Source organism: Onychostruthus taczanowskii, unplaced genomic scaffold, assembly GCF_017590055.1.
Source record: "Onychostruthus taczanowskii isolate IOZ18803 unplaced genomic scaffold, ASM1759005v1 scaffold20, whole genome shotgun sequence".
NCBI classification, from domain to species: domain Eukaryota; kingdom Metazoa; phylum Chordata; class Aves; order Passeriformes; family Passeridae; genus Onychostruthus; species Onychostruthus taczanowskii.
In genome coordinates this window covers 136,314-156,055 of record NW_024499240.1, presented here as the reverse complement: position 1 = coordinate 156,055, position 19,742 = coordinate 136,314, and the positions used below count along the sequence as shown (strand labels likewise).

Below are 19,742 nucleotides of genomic sequence, written 5' to 3'. Positions count from 1 at the left end.
CTTTCTGGACTCAGGTCCCTAGGTTGTGGGGAAAGGACCCTCCCGACATACCAGGGGCTGCATTTCACACTCGTGCAATTCCCTCCCAGGAAGGCACTGAAACTGGAGGGGCTGCTCAGGGTCTTTATTGCTGCTCTGGCATGTTGCTTGCTCCAAACCATGGGGACATTGGCAACTCCAGAGCCCGGCAGAGAGGAGGGGACAGGAATGGGGACTGGAATGAGCAGACGCCTTCTCCCCAAAATCAATAAATAAAGCCCTATCACTACAGCAGCATGAGGAAGGTGAGTGCCCAGCCACTGTTCCTGTCCCCCTGCTCAGGGCACCCCGCATTGTGCCACCAGCCGGGGAGGGCTGAGGAGGGGGCACAGGGCAGGGCAAGGCACCTCAGGGTCAGGTGGGAGGTGTGAGGGGTCTGGGACAGGGGGGCAGGCTGGTACTGGGGTACAGGGCAAGGTCTGGAGCTGGGTGGGCAGAGCACGAGCAGCGTGGGCCTGAGCAGACACAGGAGGTGTGCGTGGCACCTGGGTGCCCCCTGCTAAGAGGGGGTGCCTGCCAGTGCCCCACCCTGGCATGGGGTGCAGCTGACAGCCCCAGGGAAGGCACCGGCATCGGTCCTGGAGACACAAACCCACTTGCCAGGACCCGGGCTGGGAGGAGCGGAAGGTGGGGGGCTGGCAGCCCCCCCTCCCAGCTGTAAGGACTGGGGCTGTGCTGGGGCTGTGCTGGCTGGCAGGGGGTTGTGAGCAAGCCCCTCTCTGCAGGAACCACTGGAGCAGCCTCAGTCTTCTGGTGCTGGTGTGCAAACCAGGGGGAGCACGGGGACTGCCACACCGTGGCCAGGGGCAGCTGCAGGCTGCACTGTAAGGCACACGGCTGATGGGACCCATGTGGCCAGGGCTGGCTAGCAAACTGGCAGCTCTTCCCCCCCCACCCGGGGCTTCCCTTGCCCCTCTGTCTGCATCCCATTCTTCCCCCGACCCTCTGCCACATTCTCTGTTCCTTGCAGCAAGGCTTCCCACCACCCTCCCACTGCCGGACCCCACTGCTGGTCTGGTTGCGGCAGTGCCTCCTCTTCACCGGCACTACCAAAATGATGCTGCTGGCCGCCATCATCCCTGACAGCAGCACGCGAGGTCCATGGACTCATCCTGGCGCGTCCCGGCTCCTCCTCAGCCGCCCCGTACTGCGGCACATGGAATGTTCCTCTGGCTCCCCGGCCCCTCGTGGCCGTGGCCAAGGCACCAGTTACTGTGGCCCTGGTGGCTGGCCGCCCTGGTAGGAGCGCAGTAAGACCTTGTGCTTTGTGACGGCCTCGCCGCGGCGCCTCTGGTGATCCACCAGGAATTCCTTGAGGCGGTTGGTGGTGAAAGTCAGGGTCTGGCGGCGCAGCTTCATCAGGTAGGCATCCTGGAGCCAGGCATTGGCGAAGCAGTCCTTCACCGTGGGGCGGCTCCTGGGGCAGAGCCAGCTCTGCATCAGGGACTGCCGGGGGAGCCCACTGCTGCTCCACCCCCCAAACCCAGCCACCACCCTTGCCCTGCAAGACCCAGGGGGTCCCAGCCCTCTCCAAAAGCAGTGATGGACTCCAGGTTCCCACTGATGGTATCTGGAGGGGTCCCATGTGACAGTCAGGCACAGGCACAGGCACAGTCTGGTGCCATGTGTCCTCCCTGGCTGGGCTGGGCACTCACCAGGGGTGGACAGTGAGGACCTTGCGGATGAAGAGGGCAGCAGTCTGCGAGACGTTGGGGTACAGCTTGAAGGCATCAAAGCGCCCTGCCAGGATGCGGTTCTCCGTCTCGATGGGGTCCAGTTCAAAGAATGGTGACCGCCCACTGAGCCTGTGGTGGTGGAGGGGGTGATGGGCTGGGGGGACAGTGGTGGGAGGGCACTTGCTGTCCCGCTTCCCCCCATCCCTGGTTTGAAAAGCCACAGCCACCCAGTGTCTTCATCTCCCCATGTCCAGCTGGAAAGAGTCTGCTGGGCTAACAGCATCCCTCAGTCCACCATCATTGGTGTCCTCTGTGGCAGCGAGCCCTGTGTAGGGCTGACTACACTTCACGGTTCTCATACCCCTGGCCCCTTCTCTTACATGATGTAGGTGAGGACGCCAACACCCCAGACATCTGCTGCGGAGCCCACCGGGTCTCCCTTCACCACCTCTGGTGCTGTGGGCAGGGGAGTAGGTCTGTCATATACACAGAGACACCAGCCCCAGCATCCCAGCACACACAGCATCCACAGTGTCCCCACCACTTACAAAAGTCCCAGATCCCCAGGCTCCCCAACACCGACAGCATTCCCAACACCCATAGCAGCCAAGCAACCTCGGCAGCCACAGCACTCCACTACTGCACCCTTCAACACCCCTCCCTGACACTGCAGTACCCTGACAGAACCCAGCCAGCCTCCAAGGATACCCCAACTGCCCCACTCCCACTGACCCCAGCGATGCTAAAGAAATTCACAGACCCAGCACCCCAAAGGCCTCCCAGCTTCCCCAAGGACACAGTTCCTCCCCATTCCCAAGTGCCCTAGAGCACAGGCATACATGCACACCTTTGGGAATAAGCATGCCACAGTTCTGCCCCTGTCCTCCATGCCACTACACCCGTGGTGTCCCACTCACACATGTACTCCAGGGTGCCAGCACGCCGCCCCAGCTGCCGCAGAACAAGTGGGTTGTAGGTCTGGGCACTGCCAAAATCGATGATCTTGAGGGCATTTGTGCCTGAGACGATGATGTTGTCTGGCTTGATGTCGAGGTGCACAATGCGGCGGCCATGCAGGTACTCAAGGCCCTGCAGGAGCTGCAGTACGTAGCTCACCACGTCATCCTCCGAGTAGCGAAACCTGGGGGCAAGTGCCATCAGCAGGTAGCCCCTTACCACAACTGTCCCCGGTGGCCCTGTGCCCACCTGTACCTGTCCACGATGCTGTAGAGGATCTCCTTGCCAGCACAGTTCTCACAGATGAGCACCAGGTAGCGGGGGGTGATGTACGCCTCGTGCAGGGCCATGATGCGCTCATGGTGCAGCGCCTTGAGGATCTCGTACTCCTGCAGCACGCTCTGCTTCCGCTCCGCCTCGTAGGGCACAATCTTGGCCATGAAGTGCTTCCCTGTGGCATTTTCCTTGCATAGCCGGATCACCCCAAAACGGCCTCTGCAGCATATGGCAGGATTCAGCATCCCTGGTGTGGGGTGCTACAAGAACACCCCTGGCAAAGCATCTTGTCCTACCACTACTCACCTTGCTTTCTCGTCCAAAAAGGTGTATGGCTTCTGGGGCACACCCTGCCGCAGTGCTGTGCTGTCTTTTGCCCCTGGGACCCCACTAGCAGCTGGGGGCTCCTTGGAGGGTGGGGGAGTGGTGGTGGGCTCCAGCGCAGGGGGTGATGTGGGGGGCATGGAGATGAAGGAGGTTACCATGTAGGGAGGCATCTTCCGTGAAGGTGTGGTGTTGGGGGTGGGGGATGGTGTGGGGGCTGAGCTGGGTGTGGTTGACACTGGGGAAACGGTGGGGGACTTGGAAGGAGACGGAGCCTGGGGCGGGGGGGAAGTGTCCGTGGGGGGTGCAGGGGAGCCTGGAGTGGGGGTGTCTGTATGAGGAGAGGCAACAGTCCGAGGTGGGGTGAACATCAGCTCAGGAGGCACATAGACAGTGATGTTGGGTGGAAGCTCAGGATCTGGTGGCACTCCCTCTTCATGGGGTGCAGGAGGTGGAAGGACCCCTGTGGGGGCACCCTCCTGTTCTGCTCCAGCTGCCTTCTGTACCACTCCCTTGTGCTTGCGTGGCGGTGTGGTGGGAGGGGCCCCTGCAGCCACTGGCTCCAGGTGCTCCTCGGGTGTCTGGGTTGACCGGCTGGAAGCCACCTTCTCAGGAATGGGGACAGCTACATCCTTGGCTGGGGCAGCTCGGGCATCTGCAGGGAGCAAAGGGAGGTGTGAGCCAAGTGGGCGTAAGCTAGGAATAGACTGTAAGGGCACCTCATTTCCCAAAGAGCTGGGGGGAAGATGCCATGAGACTCAAGGATCCCCAAAGCACCCCAGAGGCCACAGGTACCTCTATGGCCACCCCACGCCCATGGGGCAGGGCTTGCTCACCTGCTGCCTCAAGATGCACCTTTACAGAGGGGTTGCTGTAGGGTCCCTGCCCAGCCTTGTTGACACAGGCCACACGAAACTTGGCAGTGCTCCCGGGAGGCAGCTCAGTCACATTGAAGTAGCAGTCAATGATACCAGTGCTGACAATCTTCCACTCGTGCTCCCCTGCCAAAGCAGAAGTAAGGTAAGGCGAGGGCAGACTAGGGACAGGGGCAGCCCACTGTCCCCTGTCCTTGATTCTGCCAAGCCACAGGGAACAGCGAGGATATTGGGCACTTTTGTCCTAGGTGCCCCTCCATGAGCCCATATTCCTGGCTGTGGCTCCCAGGGGATGGGAGGCAGCACCACATACCTTCCAGTCTGCGCTCCAGTGTGTAGGTGCAGGGGGCTTTGCTCTCAGCAGGTTTCCACAGCACCAGCACCGTGTTCTTGTACTTCTGGGGGATCTCTGGGGTGCCTGGTCGCCCAGGGAGCCCTGCAAGGGTACAGACACGGTGGGCTGGGTGTCCAGCCAGGGGCAGAGCAGAGCTGCTGCAGTGAGAGGGCATAACAACACATGGGTTCAGTGATGCTGGAAATGCTCATGTAAAACCAGCCTGTCCTCTTTCAAAAGCCTCAGTCTCTTGCAGATGTGGAGAGCAGTACTCAAGTGACCTGCACCAACTGATCCCCAGCCATGTGCCCGACTTGTGCCCTTCCTGTCTCCCGAGGACCCCCAGCCTCCTTACGTGCCACAGCCAGCGTGCAGGAGCTGATGGCTGTGCCCAGGATGTTGGCGGCTGCACACTCGTACAGCCCTGCATCCTTCCTGGAGACCTTGGCAATGGTGAGCATCTGACGTCCGTCCTTGCAGGAGACGACGTTCAGCCCACTGTCCGGCTGCAGGGACCTCTTGTCTGTAGGGGGAGAAGAGGAGTGGGATGATACGGTGCCTGTCAGAGCCCACCCACTGAGGCAGTGCAGGCAGCGCCCCACCTTTCATCCAGAGGATCCGTGGGGTTGGGCTGCCAGCAGGAAGGCAGCAGAGAGTCAGCGCCTCGCCCTCCAGCAGCACCTGGTCCTTCAGCTTGATGTGGAAAATAGGGGGGAAATCTGGAAAGCAGAGGGGGGGGTTAGGCTGGGGTGGGGATACACACCCGCCATCCTGTCCTGGGGATGCACCTACCCGATTCACTGGGGGTGTGTGGCCGGCCGGCGGCGGGTCCCTCCTCCCGCAGAAGGCTGGAGGGGATGCTGGGCTGTGAGGCCATCTTCTCCTTCTTGCCCCGGGAGAGCCCCCAGCGCTCCCAGCGGGACCTCTTCTGACTGTCACCCCCACCTGTGGTCACCCAGGGCAGGTGAGAGCGGGGCCAGGCCATGGCGGCCACACCTGCCAACCCACACGGCTGGGCCATGGGTTGTCAGCAGGAGTGCCCCGCGGCATCGCCCCTCATCGCTCACCTTTGGCAGAGGCAGAGGAGCCTGTGCTGGCCTCGGAGCGCAGCGACTCAGAGGAGGGCGCGGGGGCGGGGGCGGGCCCCGGTCTCAAGCTCTCCCCCTCGGAGCTGGAGCGGCGGAGCTGCCGGGACCCCTCGCCCTCCGGCCGTTCGTCCGACACGCTGCGCAGCCGCGCCGAGACGCGCTCCATTGTGGCACTGATCTTCCTCCGCACAGCCACCGCCGGTGACTCGCTCTCCCCACCACCCCCCGGCTCTGACTTGAGGCTCTCTGAGTCCCTCCGCTCCCTGGAGCTGGCCAGAGCCATGCTCCACGAGAAGCGGCGCCCACCAGATGGGGTCTCACTGCCTCCGTCCTCGCCCATGCTCTTCTTCCTCTCAGCAGGCGGGGTCCGCTTGAGGAGAATGGACATCCTCCGGAAGAAGCCCCCATCCTTCTCCACCTCATGCAGGTCCTGCACCGACTTGGACTTGGCTGCCAGCCCGGTGGGCCGGTCCCTGCGCAGCTCCAGGGGCACGCCGGCCGGTGTAGGGCGGTAGATGCCCTCGTCAGAGACTGGGGGGCCGGCCAGGTGCCGGTCCTCGGAGCGAGAGCGGGTCAGGAGCTTCAGCCCCCGGGTGAGGGATGATTCGCGGCCCCGCTTGAACTTGGCCTCAAAGACCTCCTCTGAATCTATGTCCTGGATGACCAAGGAGCTGGAGGAGCCGGTGGGCTTCACCTCCCTCTTTGATGCTGGTACTGGCGTAGGGGGCTTTGCAGGGCTGGCTGGTGGGGTCTCCTTGATGTTTGCTGGGGGCTCGTTGGTAGCTGGTGGGGGCTCCTCAGTGGCTGTCTCCCCTCCTTGAATGGCTCCCATGACTTGCATCATCTTGGCATAGGAAGACTTTATGTGGGTTTGAGGAACAGGGGTTGTGGACTTTGGTGGGGTGGGAGCTCCTGTCCTGGCCGCCCCCTCCCCGCTGGCTCCAGCAGCCTTGGTGGGTGTCTTCTCTTCCTGTCCCCTGTCCGTGGGTTTCTTCCCTGTGGTGGTGGCAGCCTTGCTGGCCCCTGCTGGGCCGTGTTCCTCAGGGATGCGCCTCCTCCCTGAGGCAGCCTTTGCAGGAGCAGCCTGGGGAACAGTGATCTCTGCTGGAGGGGGTGTTGGTGTGCTTGGGGTGTCTGGTGGCACTGTGGGCCGAGCATCAGAGAGGGCAGAGAGAGAGGGGGACTCCTTGAGCCGTTGGGCTTCCAGGCAGGCCACTGGGATCTCCAGGGGAGCACCGGAGCGTCGGTGCCGGACGACAGGCTCAGCATCCCCATGGCTGAAGGAGCTGCTCTTCTGCAGCCGGCACTCGGCGGGGAGGAGGCGCGGTGAGGTGGCTTCACTGGAGGCTGCCCGCACCAGCCGTGGCACTGCTGGTGCCTCCAGGCGGGCTGACCGTGAGGCTTTCTTGTCAGGGCTGACCCCCAGGGTCTCCAGGAGGGGACCCCGCAGGCCGCTGACCTTGCTGTCCCCAGAGCTTCCCCGCAGCAGCCGCTGGCGCATCAGCTCCAGGCGCTGGGCATGATCATCCTCCCCCCAGACCATCTTCCGCCTTGGCAACTCCATGGAGGCTGCCTTGGCGAGGGCCCCACGAGGGTCCCGGGCTGCCTCAGCCCCCTCCTCAGCCCCTGGCAGCTGTTGGAGCAGCAGGGCACTGTCAGCAGAGCTGCCCCTCTTCAGCTCTCCCCGACGGGCACTCCCTGGGGACTCCAGGCTGGAGCCCTTCCTCATGGCTTTGCGAGGATACTCCGGCCGCTTCTGGGCTTCGGGGGCTTCCTCATCAGAGGAACCAGGCGCCTCCACCTCTGCACATGGTCGCCGTGGCCCAGCACTCCTTGGCCGCTTCCCCAGGGCCACGCCAGGCTTGCCTGTGCCCTGGCTCTGCCACTCCATGGCAGAGGCATCTCCCTCTGGCTGCAGCCCCTCGGATGTCCCAATGGTCTCATCGTCTGTGGGGATCTCATTGAGTGACATGCGGGAGCCAGAGAACTCCACCTGGTGAGGCATGGGGATGAAGGGCAGCTCATCCAGGTCATCTGAGTCTGAGGAGGATGACAGCGCTGGTGACTCTTTGAGATGCCGGGGCACCGCGATGGAGAGGTGGTTGGATGTGTCCTCCAGCAGCTCTGGGATCGGCCGCAGCACCATGTTGCACTTGTAGCTGATCTGTGATCGCTGCAGCCAGCAGAGAGGGCTGGGTCAGGCTCAGCTGTGTGGCACGGCATCATCCTGCCATTACACATCCCCCCATCCTGCCCAGGACAAAATCCTACCTGTCCCCTCCCTCCCCAGCCCCTGCCTTCACCTGCCATTTCCGACGGGAGATGAAGAGCTTGAGGTGGTCAGTGCTGATGACCTTTCCTTTCGCCAGTGTCTGTGGGGTGAGGGAGCAACAGTGTCTCTTGGAGCCTGCAGCAGGCTCAGGGACCACTGTGGCCTCTTGGCATTAGTCCCAAGCCCAGGCTCACCTTAAACCAGGGATGCTCCAGGGTCTGTTCTGCATTGGGTCTCCTGTGAACCGACATCATTGGGTGAGAACCACCCAGACTCAGGGGCTTTGGCCAGCGGAAAAAGGGCAGGAGAATCTGGCTGCCCACGGTGCATCCCAGCAGAGCCGTACAGCAAGCCTTACCCTTGGGCACCCCAATGCATGGGAGTCCCCACCCTCCCTTGAACACAAAGATCATGCTGAAGGGACAGGGGAGGGGGAAGGGGACCCTGCAGTACTCACAGCTTGTCATTGACCAGCACTTTGATGACAAAGCCCTTGGCTTCCCGGGTGAGCCCCTGGAACATCCTCTCCTCAAAGGCCACATTGTAGTTGCGGATGTTCATCAGCGTTGTCTTGTCATTCTCCCCAACGAAGGGGGAGATCCCTGTCAAGCTGCCAAGGAGGAGACACTGTCACTGGGCCATGGGGCCATGAAAAACAGCATGGAAAATACAGAGAACTGAGGACATGACCCCAGACCCCATCTCTGGGGTCATGGGGACATGGGAAACAGCATGGCAAGTATGGGAGACTGAGGACAGCACCTCAGACCTCAGCCCTGGTGCCATGGGGAGAACAGAATTAGGAGCAGCTGGAAAGGAGGCTGAGTCTGTAAGGAGTCATGTGCATGGTTACAGCCTCAGCTCTGGAACTGGTGGGGGGTGGAAAGGGTGTCCTTCCTGTGAAGACACAGCAGGGCACTTACCAGAGGTATGCGATAACCCCCACAGGCCTGCAGAGAGGAGAGCACAGTTACTGCACATCACAAGCCCTCCAGGGTGCCCAGTCTCTCCTGGCATAGCAGGGAGCCCACCGACCACCCAAGGGCCACCCTTACCAGATGTCAGTGACGCTGGAGACAGGGGTCTGGTTGACAATCTCAGGGCCCACGAACTCAGGGGTGCCATACTTGCAGTACTGTGGCTCCTCAGACGTCAGCTCCTGTGCGTTGCCGAAGTCACAGATCCGGATCTGCTCGCTGCTCAGATCTGCCATCAGGAGGTTTTCTGGCTACAGGACAGTGCAGAGCAGAGAGGAGCTTGGCAGGACGCAGGGGCTTTCCCCAGGGAATGAATGTTCCCTCTCAGCAGGACCATTCCCTGCCCAGTGCACCAGGAGCCCTTCACTGGAGGCACTGGGCAGGAGGAGTCTGTAAAGACTCTCACTCACTTTGATGTCCAGGTGCAGGACACTGTGCTGGTGCAGGTAGCAGATCCCTTCCAGGACCTGCCGCATGTATGACCGGACCTGCAAGAGATGGAGTGAGGAGAGTGGGCAGCCAGAACCGGAGTCAGCTGCACACTGGCCCTGTGCAGAGGAGAATGTGGGCTGTGACCCCCTTAGTAGCCTGATACAATGAGCACTACACATCTCTAGGCTGGGGCAGGCTCCACTGTCCCCAGGATCCCTCCCTTCCACATCACTTCGCTCCCACAGCATTCACTCACCTCCGACTCACACACTGAGGGCTTCCTCACCATCCTGTCCAGCAGCTCTTCTTCAGAGCATCTGGGCCCCAGTCAAGGAGCATAAAAATTCCATGCTCCATTGTGCCCCACACCCAGCTCCTCTGCACCCACTCTGCCCACCTGTTCCCCGCAAAATCCTCCCCTCCTCCCCTGTGCTGTGCACGCATGGAGCAGTGCCCAGAGGATACAGCTCCATGACCATGATGACAGCATTCTTCTTCTCAAAGGCATCGTGGAAGAAGACGATGCGCTCGTGGTCCAGCTGAGAGAGAATGTGCAGCTCCCGCCGCGCCGACTGCTTGGCCTTGGTCCTCCCAGGGATGAACTTGGCAGCGAAATCCAGCCGGGTACTCTTCTCTGTCACCCTCCGCAGATAGGAGAAAGCCCCCCTGCAATTCAGCAGTAGGGGTAAGGGAGGATAAGGTGTGTGAGCAGGAGACCTCCCCCTTCCCTGAGCAGCTGGCACAGGCACCCACTCTGCAGGGAGCTGCTTGCACTGGTCACAGAGACCCCAAGCCTGGCTTTTCTCTGACCATGCCAGGTCCCCACCCTAAGCTGGCACAGGAGCATCCACTGACAGCTGAGAGGAGCCCCAGCACACCAGGATCTGGCATATAATGGAGCTTAGTGCCCTATGTTGGAGCCCTAGGGTGCAGCCTGGCTCCAGTACCCCAATCCCTGCAGTGCCCAGGATGCCCCGTCATGCCAGTGCCCACCTACCTCCCTATCTCCTCATGCACATCATAGTAGTCGGTCAGGCGTCGTGCCTTGTGCAGCGCATCCTCCTCCATGGTGGCATCAGCAGTGGGCTGGGCTGGGAGAAGGAAAGGCGCTGGCAAAGGGCAAGCCAGACATCCAGGCTCTACCCTCAGGGGCTGGGAAACAGTCAGCCATACCTGCCCGCACCACCAGCTCTGCTTTGCAGGAGACTTCCCCAGCCAGGTTCTTGGCTGTGCAGGTGTAGACGCCACTGTCAGGCTCGGCAGCACCCAGCACCACCAGCGAGCACTCATTGTCCTCATACACGAAGCTCAGGTGGCTGCTCTCCTCCAGCAGCTCCCCATCCTGGGGGTGGCAGGGGTATTGGGGGCGTCCTGTCCCATCCCTGACCAACTCCCACCACCCTTTCCCCATGGGTAGGGCATGGGACACATCCTGGATCACCAGTGCAGCAACCCTGGTGAGGCAGTGAAGTGTGTGGGTCTGGTGGGAATGTGGTTCAGGAAGGGGTTGGGGGCTGCCAGCCCACCTTGTACCACATGATGTCTGGCAGCGGTTTCCCCTCCACCACCACAGCGAATCGTGGTGTCTCCCCTTCCTGGGCATCGATGTCCTCCATGATGGACTCAAAACGTGGTGCCTCTGCCAAGAGATGGGTCATGGGGCACCATGGGGCAGTGCCAGCCCCGTGCTACTGCCATGGAGTGTACAGCAGAGAGGTGCTGCAAGCAGGGGCAGGGAGTGATATGGGGCAGTGCCACTCCAATGCACATGGAAGTGGGACTCCTCTACAGGGCAAACCACCAATGGCATGTGTCTGCAGCAGCATTCAGCAGTTCCCCACTGGAGTGGGGCACTGTGGGGCAGTGCCACTCACAGCACACAGGCATGGGGCACTGTGGTAATGCATCTCACAACACATATGGGTGTGGGGTACTGTGGGGCACTGTGGAGGTGCTCCTTATGGTTCTTGGCTATAGCGCACTGGGAGCAGTGCTTCCCAATTACAGTCAGGGATGGGACACCCTGCAGCAGTGCCACCCACACCATCCATGGCCAAGGGACGCCATGAGGCACTGCCTCTCCATGTACACAGTCATGGGACACATGGGACACCTCTGCCCAGGTCAGACATGGGCATGGGACACCGGGCAGCAGTGCCAGTGCATGGCTCATGGTTTATCATCCCCATGATTGCCACCCCACAGATCGGCATATCCACAACATACGTGTGTGAAGGACTGAGGAGCAGTGTCATGCTATGGGGCAGTGCCCCCATGGCACATGGGCATGGGGCACCATGGGGCAATGCCACCCTGCAGGGCAATGCCCCCACTCCAGCACATGGGCTTGGAGCACCACAGGGTGCCACCCCCAGCAGACAGACACGGCCTCCTACCAGGGGAGGCAGGCCAGCAGCCCCCCAGCACATGGGCTTGGAGCACCACAGGGTGCCACCCCCAGCAGACAGACACGGCCTCCCAGTGCAGGGGCACCTACCTGCGAGGCGGAGGCGGAGGGTGCAGTGGGCAGTGCCGTGGCGGTTGCTCACCTCGCAGGCCAGCAGCCCCCCAGCCCCCCGGCCCACACGCAGCAGCCGCAGGCAGTGCTGGTCGTCGTCTGGCATCATCACCTCGCACGTGCCCTCCAGTTCCCCCAGCACCTGCCCACCCCTGCAAGCACAGCAGCCGTCACATCACAGCTCCACAGGCAGAACCGCTGCCCCACTGATAGATCCCACCCCACAGCCCCAGGACCGCCTCCTTACCCACAGTCAGCCCCAGCTCCCACCCCACAGCCCCCACAAAGTGCTCACATCCCGTTGCTAGCCCTTCCTCCTCAATGGCTCTTGCCCCTTAATACCCTACAGACAGCACCCCACAACCCACCCTACAACTCTTCAGAGCCCTGGACATCATCCTTGCTGCACACCCAGACCAGCCCCAGGGAAGAAGCCCCCCCACACACACACAGTGGGCTGCATGGAGAGGTGGAAGTCCTGTGTGCATCCTGTGGGGTGATGCTAGGCACGGGGCAGGCAACAAGGCACAGTGCCATGTCCTACCTCTTCCAGGTGACGGTGGCCTCCACATGGTTGATGGTGATGGTGATGGAAGCTGGCTGGCCTTCTACCACATACACCACATCTGGCTTGTCCAGGATGACTGGGGCTTCCTCCAGGTAGGGACCTGCCAAGCACATTTTCACCAACCCCTGCCCACGCCATGCCACCCAGCCCTGGGCAGCTTACCACACAACAAGGGACAGAGACCTGTACCCCAGCTACCCACTCCCTCCCCACTGCCCTTCTCACCCCGGTCCAGGAGCTGCACGGGCCCCACAGGTGGGGAGGGCTTGCTGTTGCTCTTGGGAGTGGCAGTGATGACACGGAAGAGGTACTGGGCACCCTTGGTGAGTCTGTGCACTGTGTAGGTGGTGTCCTGCACGCCTGTCACCAGCACCACCCACTGCATCGTGCCCAGCACTTGCATTTGCACCACGTAGGTCACCGAGTTAGGGTCTGAAAGGGGAGAGGGTCAGTGCAGAGCCCCTGGCATGGAGCTACCCCATGCGCCCCATCATGGCACTGCCCACCCCCTGCCATCTTCCTGCCCATACCCTGCCCCCTTACCTATGGCAGCATCCAGCCACTTGGGCTTGTTCCAGGTCAGCGTGATGGCTCTGCCAGTCACCAAGGCCACAGTGGGGGGCCCATCTGGGGGGGTTGGCACCACATCTGCATGGGGAGGTGGGCAGGGATATAAGCATAGCCACTGCCCCAGCTTATCAGGGCATCTGCCTCATTCTCTGAGAGATACTGGCTGAGGGGATAGATGAGACCAGCAATTCTTTCTTGTTTCCTGGTGGGGGCTCAGCCTGCCAGCCCCTGTGGGACTGGCACTTCCAGCAAGCTTCATGCAGGACCTAGTGGTCCAGGGATGGCTCCTGACCACACAAGATGAGAACTGCAAGAGTCCTGGGCCACAACCTGGCAGGGTGGCTGTGAGTGGCCACGCACCCCAAGTGGTGTCTGCTGCTGCTTACCAGTGACATAGAGGTGTGCATAGCACGTGGCCTTCCCCACTTTGTTGGCAATGACACTTTTGTAGACACCAGCATGTGCGTGGCTCACAGCCGTGAATACCAGACGATGGATGTCTTTATCTGGTGGAGAACAGGGGGGACACAGGTAAGACCCTACCAGCTAAGCAGCACAGAGCTCCCCTTCCTTCCTCATGGGGTGTAAAGGTCTGGGGGTTGATGCCTCCTGCAAGGGTATTCCCCCTTCTCCCACCCCATACAGAGGGACCCCAGGGGCAGGGGAAGGCAACAAGGAGTCCTACATTGCATCATCTTGCGGTCATCAGTGCTGTCAATTCGGGAGCCATTGTGGTACCAGGTGATGGAGGGGTAGGGCATCCCGGCCACCTGGCACTCCAGCACGGCCTCCTTCGACTCCACTACATCCAGATTGTGCAGTGGCTTCAGGAAATCAGGCATGGTGAAGCACTCTGTCTCTGTCTCCACCTGCTCTGGCTCCTCCGGGATGGATGGCATCTTCTCCAGCTTAGAGCTGCAAGACCCCGCAGATGCTCACCATGGGAGCACGGTGCAGTGCCCCCAGCTCAGCCCCAGCCCTAGGCTTTGCATAAGCCTGTTGTATACCAAGTCCCAGAGGGGAGCAAGCAGGGGGAAGCAGATTCCAGTGACCATCCAGCTCTTACATCTGGGAGGCTGCAGATGGCCGTGGCTCTTCCACATAGAGCTCGGCAGAGCATTCCACGTGGCCATGGATGTTCCTGGCGGTTGCCTTGTACTGCCCTTCATCCTCACTGCCCACGTGCACAATGACCAGTGAGTGCAGCCCTCCATCCTGCTGAATCCGCACGTTCTCCCCCTCCTGCACTGGCAGGCCTGTGCAGAAACATACACCACCATCAGCAGCAGCATCCCCTCCAGGTGCAGCAGCCTTTGGGTGCAGCCCCCAAGGAGATGAGGAGAGGTCTCCCTGCAGGGCCCTTGGCAAGCTCTCTGAGCTTGGGGGTTACCAAAGTGAGTCCAGGTAACCGTCGGAGGGGGACTCCCACTGATCATGCAGACAAAACGCGCTGTCCGCCCTTCCACCACGTCCACATCCTCCAGCTTGCGGGTGAAGAGCGGCTGCACAGAGGGCTGCACCGTCAGTCGGGCACTGCAGGTCAGCTCATCTGCGAGGAGAGCAGGCACTGGTGAGCCCGCACAGCTCATGCCTGTGCAGGGCAGGAGGCAGCCCGTGACACCCCCTGTGCAGCCCAGCAACCAGTGTGGCTGTGGGTGAGCATACCCACACATGGTGTGGGTTGAGCCCAGCTGTGGGGGGCTCCAGGCTCTGTCCCTGTGCAGGACAGGGGGGCACAAATGTGTGCAAGGTCCCCACACTCAGGGCTGGGGCTTTGATGGCAGCAGCCACATCTTTCCTTTCTGCACAGCAGTAGAGGTGACAGAGCAAGGTGGGGTGGGAGGATGCCCTGTCCTCCCCACAGGGCAGGAGATCACAGCTGGCCTATCCCCTTGGGAATGGGGCAGCAATGCTTAAGCAGGTAGTGCCAGCACATGCAGCATCCAAGGAGCAGCATAGGGACAGGAGCAGGCTCAAACCTCCAGGTGAGGGGATTTCTAGCAGGGACCACTTTGCAATGACGGTGTTGTCACCACCTTGTGATGGTAAGGATGGGCAACACCATTCTCAGGCATCCCTCACCTGCCTGAGCCCCAAACTGCTGCTGCCTTCAAAGCCCCATGGAATACAGCCTCCTTCATGGGGGATTGCACAGTTACCAGCCACAGGGTGCAGGGAATGCTGCCCCCCAGCCCTGCTGCCTAGGTGGGCAGGAGAGTGGACTCTGTGTGGGTCAGAGGTGTGGGCAGCATGCACAGCACAGGTGTGTCAGAGCCATGGGACAGAGGCCCACGCAACTCTTGCTGAGCTGCTGTCAGTGATGGTTTGGTGGGAGAGGTTGGGAAGCCCTGACTCCCTGCCCATTTTCCCACCACCTCCCAAGCCAGCAGAGACACATCAGTACTGGAGCAGGGAGCCCAGAAGCTCTGAAGCCAGGGGACAGGGACAGCTGGACTCCAGGCCTGCATCCACGTGGTGCAACCATGGAGCAAATGCATCTTCCCATTTCAGGAGCCACATGCATGCTGGCAAAGGAGCTGAGTGGAGTAGGGTGGGACAGAGCTACAGGGCTCAGAGTACCAGAGTCCAAAAACTGATGCACACCAGGTTTCCCTGAGAAATCTTCCCAGCACCTGGGGCACCACCCACTCCCTATCCCCCTGTCTCCCTGTACCCCATCTCCAGCACTCACAGCTACATCCCTGGGAACAAGAGCCCTGAGCCCAAGGTGGGGGGGGTCTTTCCACCCAGCTAGGGCCAAGCCCTGAGTGAGAACCCACCGCTTACCTTTGGCAGTGCTGAGCTTGCAGGTGTAGATTCCGCTGTCATCTTCATGCACAGAGGTGAGCAGCAGCTTGCACTTGCGCCCATCAAAATGCATCTTGCATTTGAGCAGTGCAGGCTGGAGCAGCCGGCCCCGGGACAGCCAGTCTACGTCCATGTCTGGCGGGCCGGCCACCATGCACTCAAAGACCGCCAGCTCCCCCGCCCCGACCACCAAGTCCTGCAGGGGAACCACGATGGCCAGGGACTGGCACTCGGGGCGAGCTGCCCGGGGAGGGGGGAGAAAGAGAAAGAAAGAGAGAGATGCATCTCAGCAACTGAAAAGCAACCATGAGAGGTAGCAGGGATGGAGTGGGAGTACATGCAGGGCAGTGGTTCATGCAGGAAGGGGCCTGGTGCAGCGGGCAGGGAGTGCAGCAGGGAAGGGTGGGATGGGAGGCGAGATGTGGAAAGCAGAGCTGAGCAGGGAGGGGGCTGGGGGTGAGGGGAGGTGTCCGTGCCAGGAACACACCACACAGCGCTTTACCAAACAGATTTTATTAGAGCTACAAAAAAAAAGGGTCACGGCCTCGCAGCCCGCCCCCCCATCAAGCCCCCTCCCTGGTAAGAGACCCACAGCCAGGGGATGCTCCTGAGGGACCCAAGCCCTGGGGCTACAAGAGACGTGTCTTGGTGGCCAAGCTGGCACCTGAGTGGCCACCGTGAAGCCAAAGGGGCCAGTGATCTCCCTCCCCCCTGCACCTCACGCAGGGTGTTCCCCCGTGGGGTCCCTGGGGTCTCCTGTCTCCCATGCTCCAAGATGACTGTCACAGAGCTGCCACCGCACTGCAGCTCCTTCCCTACAGCCCTGGCCGGCACGGCGGCAACCGTGGGCTCAGCTCCCTGCTCCCTTTCCCTGGGCGGCAAGAGAGAGGCAGCAGAACACGCAGACAGGGACAAACGGATGGAGCAAGAGACAAGACAGCATCATATGGGCACCCTGGCCCGGCTGAGGGGGCGCCTGCTGCTCCCCTGCTGCTTCCCCCGCCCCGCCTCAGTCACGCCTGCCCCGGCCATCTGGCGAGCCCCGGCCCGCAGTCGAGGCCCGCGCGTCCCCGCGGTGCGTCCAGGACGAGGCGGCGGATGGAGAAGGAGGTAATAACACAAGGTGAGGTCCACTGCCTAAGAGGTGTCCAACTAAGAGCCCCGCAGCCGTGGCTCTGAGAGATGCACCCCCTTATCGTACTCCCCCTGCGTACAGACAAAAACCGCAGTCAGCAAGCAGAAGGGTTAGTGCAGCAGCGACGGGACCGGCACGGACACACATACCAGCGCCAGCACGAGGGGTGCGAGCGGGCAACAGGGCACGGAGCCGTCTGCTGAGCCCCCCAAGAAGGGCTGGGGTTAGGCCATCACCCCCGCAGCCCAGCTCCTGCCCGTCGTGGGACACTGGGACGGCTTCCGCTCCCACCGCCGTGCCGCCGCGCTTTGCTGTAGGCTGGGAGCATAATCCCGGCAGCGTACAAGCAGGGCAGCCAAGGCCAGGGTGGGATCGGCACAGCTCAGGGGGGCTCAGGCAGCCATCAGCAGCGAGGGCTGGGGGGAGCAGGGCACACACAGCAAAGGGCAAGAGGAGGGAGGCAGCATCACTCATCCCCAGAGGCCCCTTCCCTGGCCTTGGGGATACCAGGCAGAGGCTGGTGATCAGTCCCAACGCCCCCCTCACCCCCTCAAAACTGCACACATAGTTTGGGGTCCTAGGAGGACCACAGCAGGGCTGGGGAGCGATAGCAAGGAAAGGGGAGTGGACAGTGAAGTCCCATGCATATGGGACATTGCTGGAAATGGGCAGGAAGGGACCCTCTGCAAGTTGCCCTGTGCCTGGCATAGGGCTTGCAGGTAGCCTGGGGCAAGGAGGGAGCAAGCTGCAGGGCACGAGGACATGTTTCCTACAGAGCCCCCAAGGCCAAAAGCCTTCCCTGGTCAGCCAGGGGCAGCACTTGACCCCGTAAGTGTGTGAGTGGGGGCACGTGGGGTGAAGCTGGGCTGTGAGAAGCAGTTGGGTCTGGGTCAGATCAGTGGGGCTCTGGAACAGCAGGCAACAGGTGGGACCCAGGGCTGCACATCTGGATGAAACAGCAAGGCAGATGCCTTCTGCTGCAGGGCCAGCCTCTGCGGACAGCCCTAGGCACGCAGCTCCACTTTCCTGTTGCCCACCTGCGCCACCACAGGGTGAGCTGGCTTGTTCCCTTCTTATGTCACACCAGCAAGTGGGGGGCCTGCAGTGGCCCCTTCCCCACAGCTCATGCAGGGCACTAGAGCCAGCTGGCCTCTCAGGTTCTTGGGTGACATACTCAGGGAGTTTTACCTCTGACCTCCAGCTTGGCCTCGCACTGCTTGGTGCCATACTCATTGACGGCCTTGCAGGTGTAGAAGCCGGTGTCAGTGTGCTCCGCCGCCAGGATGTGCAGTGTGAAGAGCCCCCGCACTCCCTCTGCCTCCTCCACGTGGTGCCGGCGGCCATACTTCACTGGCTGCCTGTTTCTCAGCCTGCTCCAGACAGAGGCAGAGCATCATGGTCATACCTGGCCCTGCACACCCAGCCTGCAACCTGCCTGGGTTTTTTCCCCCCAAAAAAACTCCAAAAAACCACTCCCTGCTCAGGATCAGAGCTCCATGCAACCATCCCCAAATGGAGAGGTCACCGTGCCTGTCCCCTCCTTTTCTGCCCAGCTGTGACCCCAGAGAGCAGCAGGACTCACCAGTAAATGATGGGCTTGGGCTCCCCACGGACACGAACGCTCATGCTGACATCCTGCCCCTCCAGCACTGACTGGTCCGACAAGGATACCTGGGGAAAGAGGGGTCAGAGAGCAGCAAGCACCGTCTGCACACAGGAACATGCACCCCCACCACTGCACCCAGGGCTGTCTGTCCCCTATCACAACAGGAGTACCAGGGAAGCTGGTGGGGTGGAGCCTGCCCAGGTGCTGGGAGGACCCCAGATCAGACCAAGGTCTAGGAAGACCTGACCCAGCACCTCCTGGTACCGAGGACCACGGTACCAGACTCACAGGGCACTGTACCCCTCTACCAGTCCTGGGGGATTTGCTATCTCACCTCAAAGGTGGGTGAAGCCTTGAAGGTGGTCTCAGGGGAGCCGCGGGCAGCCCCATGCTCTGCTCTTGGCTGCAGCTTCATGGCCGGTCGGTGCTGGGGGGTGCCGGACTCGGGGAACTCTTCCAGTGGGCTCAGGTACTCCTCGTCCGATGTGATGGGGCTGGCCTGGCCGACGGTGGGGGGCAAGTTCCCATGCCGCTCCACAGCGGGTGCTAGCACAGGAGAGGCTGGATAAGGAGCTGGCAGCAACGGGAGCCGGACAGGCGGGTTAGGGTACCCCCTTCCACTACCCTGCATTACAGGGCTGGACACCCAGCCCGCGGCACATCCCGGCTCGGCAATGGCCGGCAGCGAAGGGGTGCGTGGCCGCGCCGGGGGAGGGGGTGAGCAGCAAGCACGCCGAGGGATGATAAGGGGACGCGATATTCCGCAAGGCGACAGCAGGGCTCAAGTGGCTCTTACGCAGCAGCCCGCGCTCCCATCCTTAAGCCGCCCGGATTCCCGGGATGGCTGTCCCTGCCCGGGCCGGCACGGCTGAAGGTGACATTGGCAGCTGCGCTCCCCCCTGCAGCCCGCCCGCCGGTCCGCGCCATCGGGGGCCGGCCTGGGGGACTCGCGGGGTGCGGGATACAGGGGCCGGCGGGGGACGGGATGGGGAGCGGCGACCGGCACGGGGGACTGACAGAGCCCAGTCGCCACCATGGGGGTGCCGGCCCCCTCCGGCCGACCGCCGGAGCGCTCTCAAGCTCCCTGCCCTGCGCCGGGGGTGGCGGGCGGCCTTCCCGGTACCGGGCAAGGGCTGTGTCCCCGCTCCTCCGTGATACCCGCGGGCAGCTTCCAGCGGAGAGCTGGGAGCCTGAGCCCTTCTTCCCCCTGTCCGCAACCCCCCTCCCGCCCCCGCAGCACCCCGCACTCACCGGGGCCACGGCAGCCCCGCGAGCCGACCCCCGCCC

The 19,742-nt window shown here is 62.0% G+C and overlaps 1 protein-coding gene across 5 annotated transcripts in view; it reads right to left on the bottom strand.

The window, feature by feature from the left end:
- Nucleotides 1–109: 109 nt before the first annotated feature.
- SPEG (striated muscle enriched protein kinase) overlaps nt 110–19,742 on the bottom strand; it is a 38,943-nt gene continuing 19,310 nt past the window's right edge. For 3 of the 5 annotated variants that reach the window (XM_041403234.1, XM_041403236.1, XM_041403237.1), the window contains exons 7-41: nt 18,790–19,028; nt 18,432–18,520; nt 18,038–18,219; nt 15,694–15,954; nt 14,297–14,455; nt 13,973–14,162; nt 13,592–13,821; nt 13,293–13,412; nt 12,880–12,984; nt 12,562–12,768; nt 12,313–12,436; nt 11,748–11,920; nt 10,777–10,889; nt 10,424–10,592; nt 10,248–10,341; nt 9,716–9,916; nt 9,507–9,567; nt 9,229–9,306; nt 8,897–9,069; nt 8,765–8,791; nt 8,299–8,451; nt 8,036–8,078; nt 7,873–7,941; nt 5,549–7,742; nt 5,274–5,426; nt 5,084–5,200; nt 4,837–5,004; nt 4,461–4,583; nt 4,109–4,273; nt 3,255–3,927; nt 2,928–3,167; nt 2,633–2,856; nt 2,096–2,171; nt 1,695–1,844; nt 110–1,456 (exon numbers count right to left, since the gene is read on the bottom strand). In XM_041403234.1, coding sequence (XP_041259168.1) covers nt 1,249–1,456; nt 1,695–1,844; nt 2,096–2,171; nt 2,633–2,856; nt 2,928–3,167; nt 3,255–3,927; nt 4,109–4,273; nt 4,461–4,583; nt 4,837–5,004; nt 5,084–5,200; nt 5,274–5,426; nt 5,549–7,742; nt 7,873–7,941; nt 8,036–8,078; nt 8,299–8,451; nt 8,765–8,791; nt 8,897–9,069; nt 9,229–9,306; nt 9,507–9,567; nt 9,716–9,916; nt 10,248–10,341; nt 10,424–10,592; nt 10,777–10,889; nt 11,748–11,920; nt 12,313–12,436; nt 12,562–12,768; nt 12,880–12,984; nt 13,293–13,412; nt 13,592–13,821; nt 13,973–14,162; nt 14,297–14,455; nt 15,694–15,954; nt 18,038–18,219; nt 18,432–18,520; nt 18,790–19,028 — 7,751 coding nt within the window. In that variant the 3' untranslated portion in view covers nt 110–1,248. The remainder of the gene's footprint in view (nt 1,457–1,694; nt 1,845–2,095; nt 2,172–2,632; nt 2,857–2,927; nt 3,168–3,254; nt 3,928–4,108; nt 4,274–4,460; nt 4,584–4,836; nt 5,005–5,083; nt 5,201–5,273; nt 5,427–5,548; nt 7,743–7,872; nt 7,942–8,035; nt 8,079–8,298; nt 8,452–8,764; nt 8,792–8,896; nt 9,070–9,228; nt 9,307–9,506; nt 9,568–9,715; nt 9,917–10,247; nt 10,342–10,423; nt 10,593–10,776; nt 10,890–11,747; nt 11,921–12,312; nt 12,437–12,561; nt 12,769–12,879; nt 12,985–13,292; nt 13,413–13,591; nt 13,822–13,972; nt 14,163–14,296; nt 14,456–15,693; nt 15,955–18,037; nt 18,220–18,431; nt 18,521–18,789; nt 19,029–19,742) is intronic. The other 2 variants (XM_041403235.1, XM_041403238.1) reach the window with 1 other exon arrangement.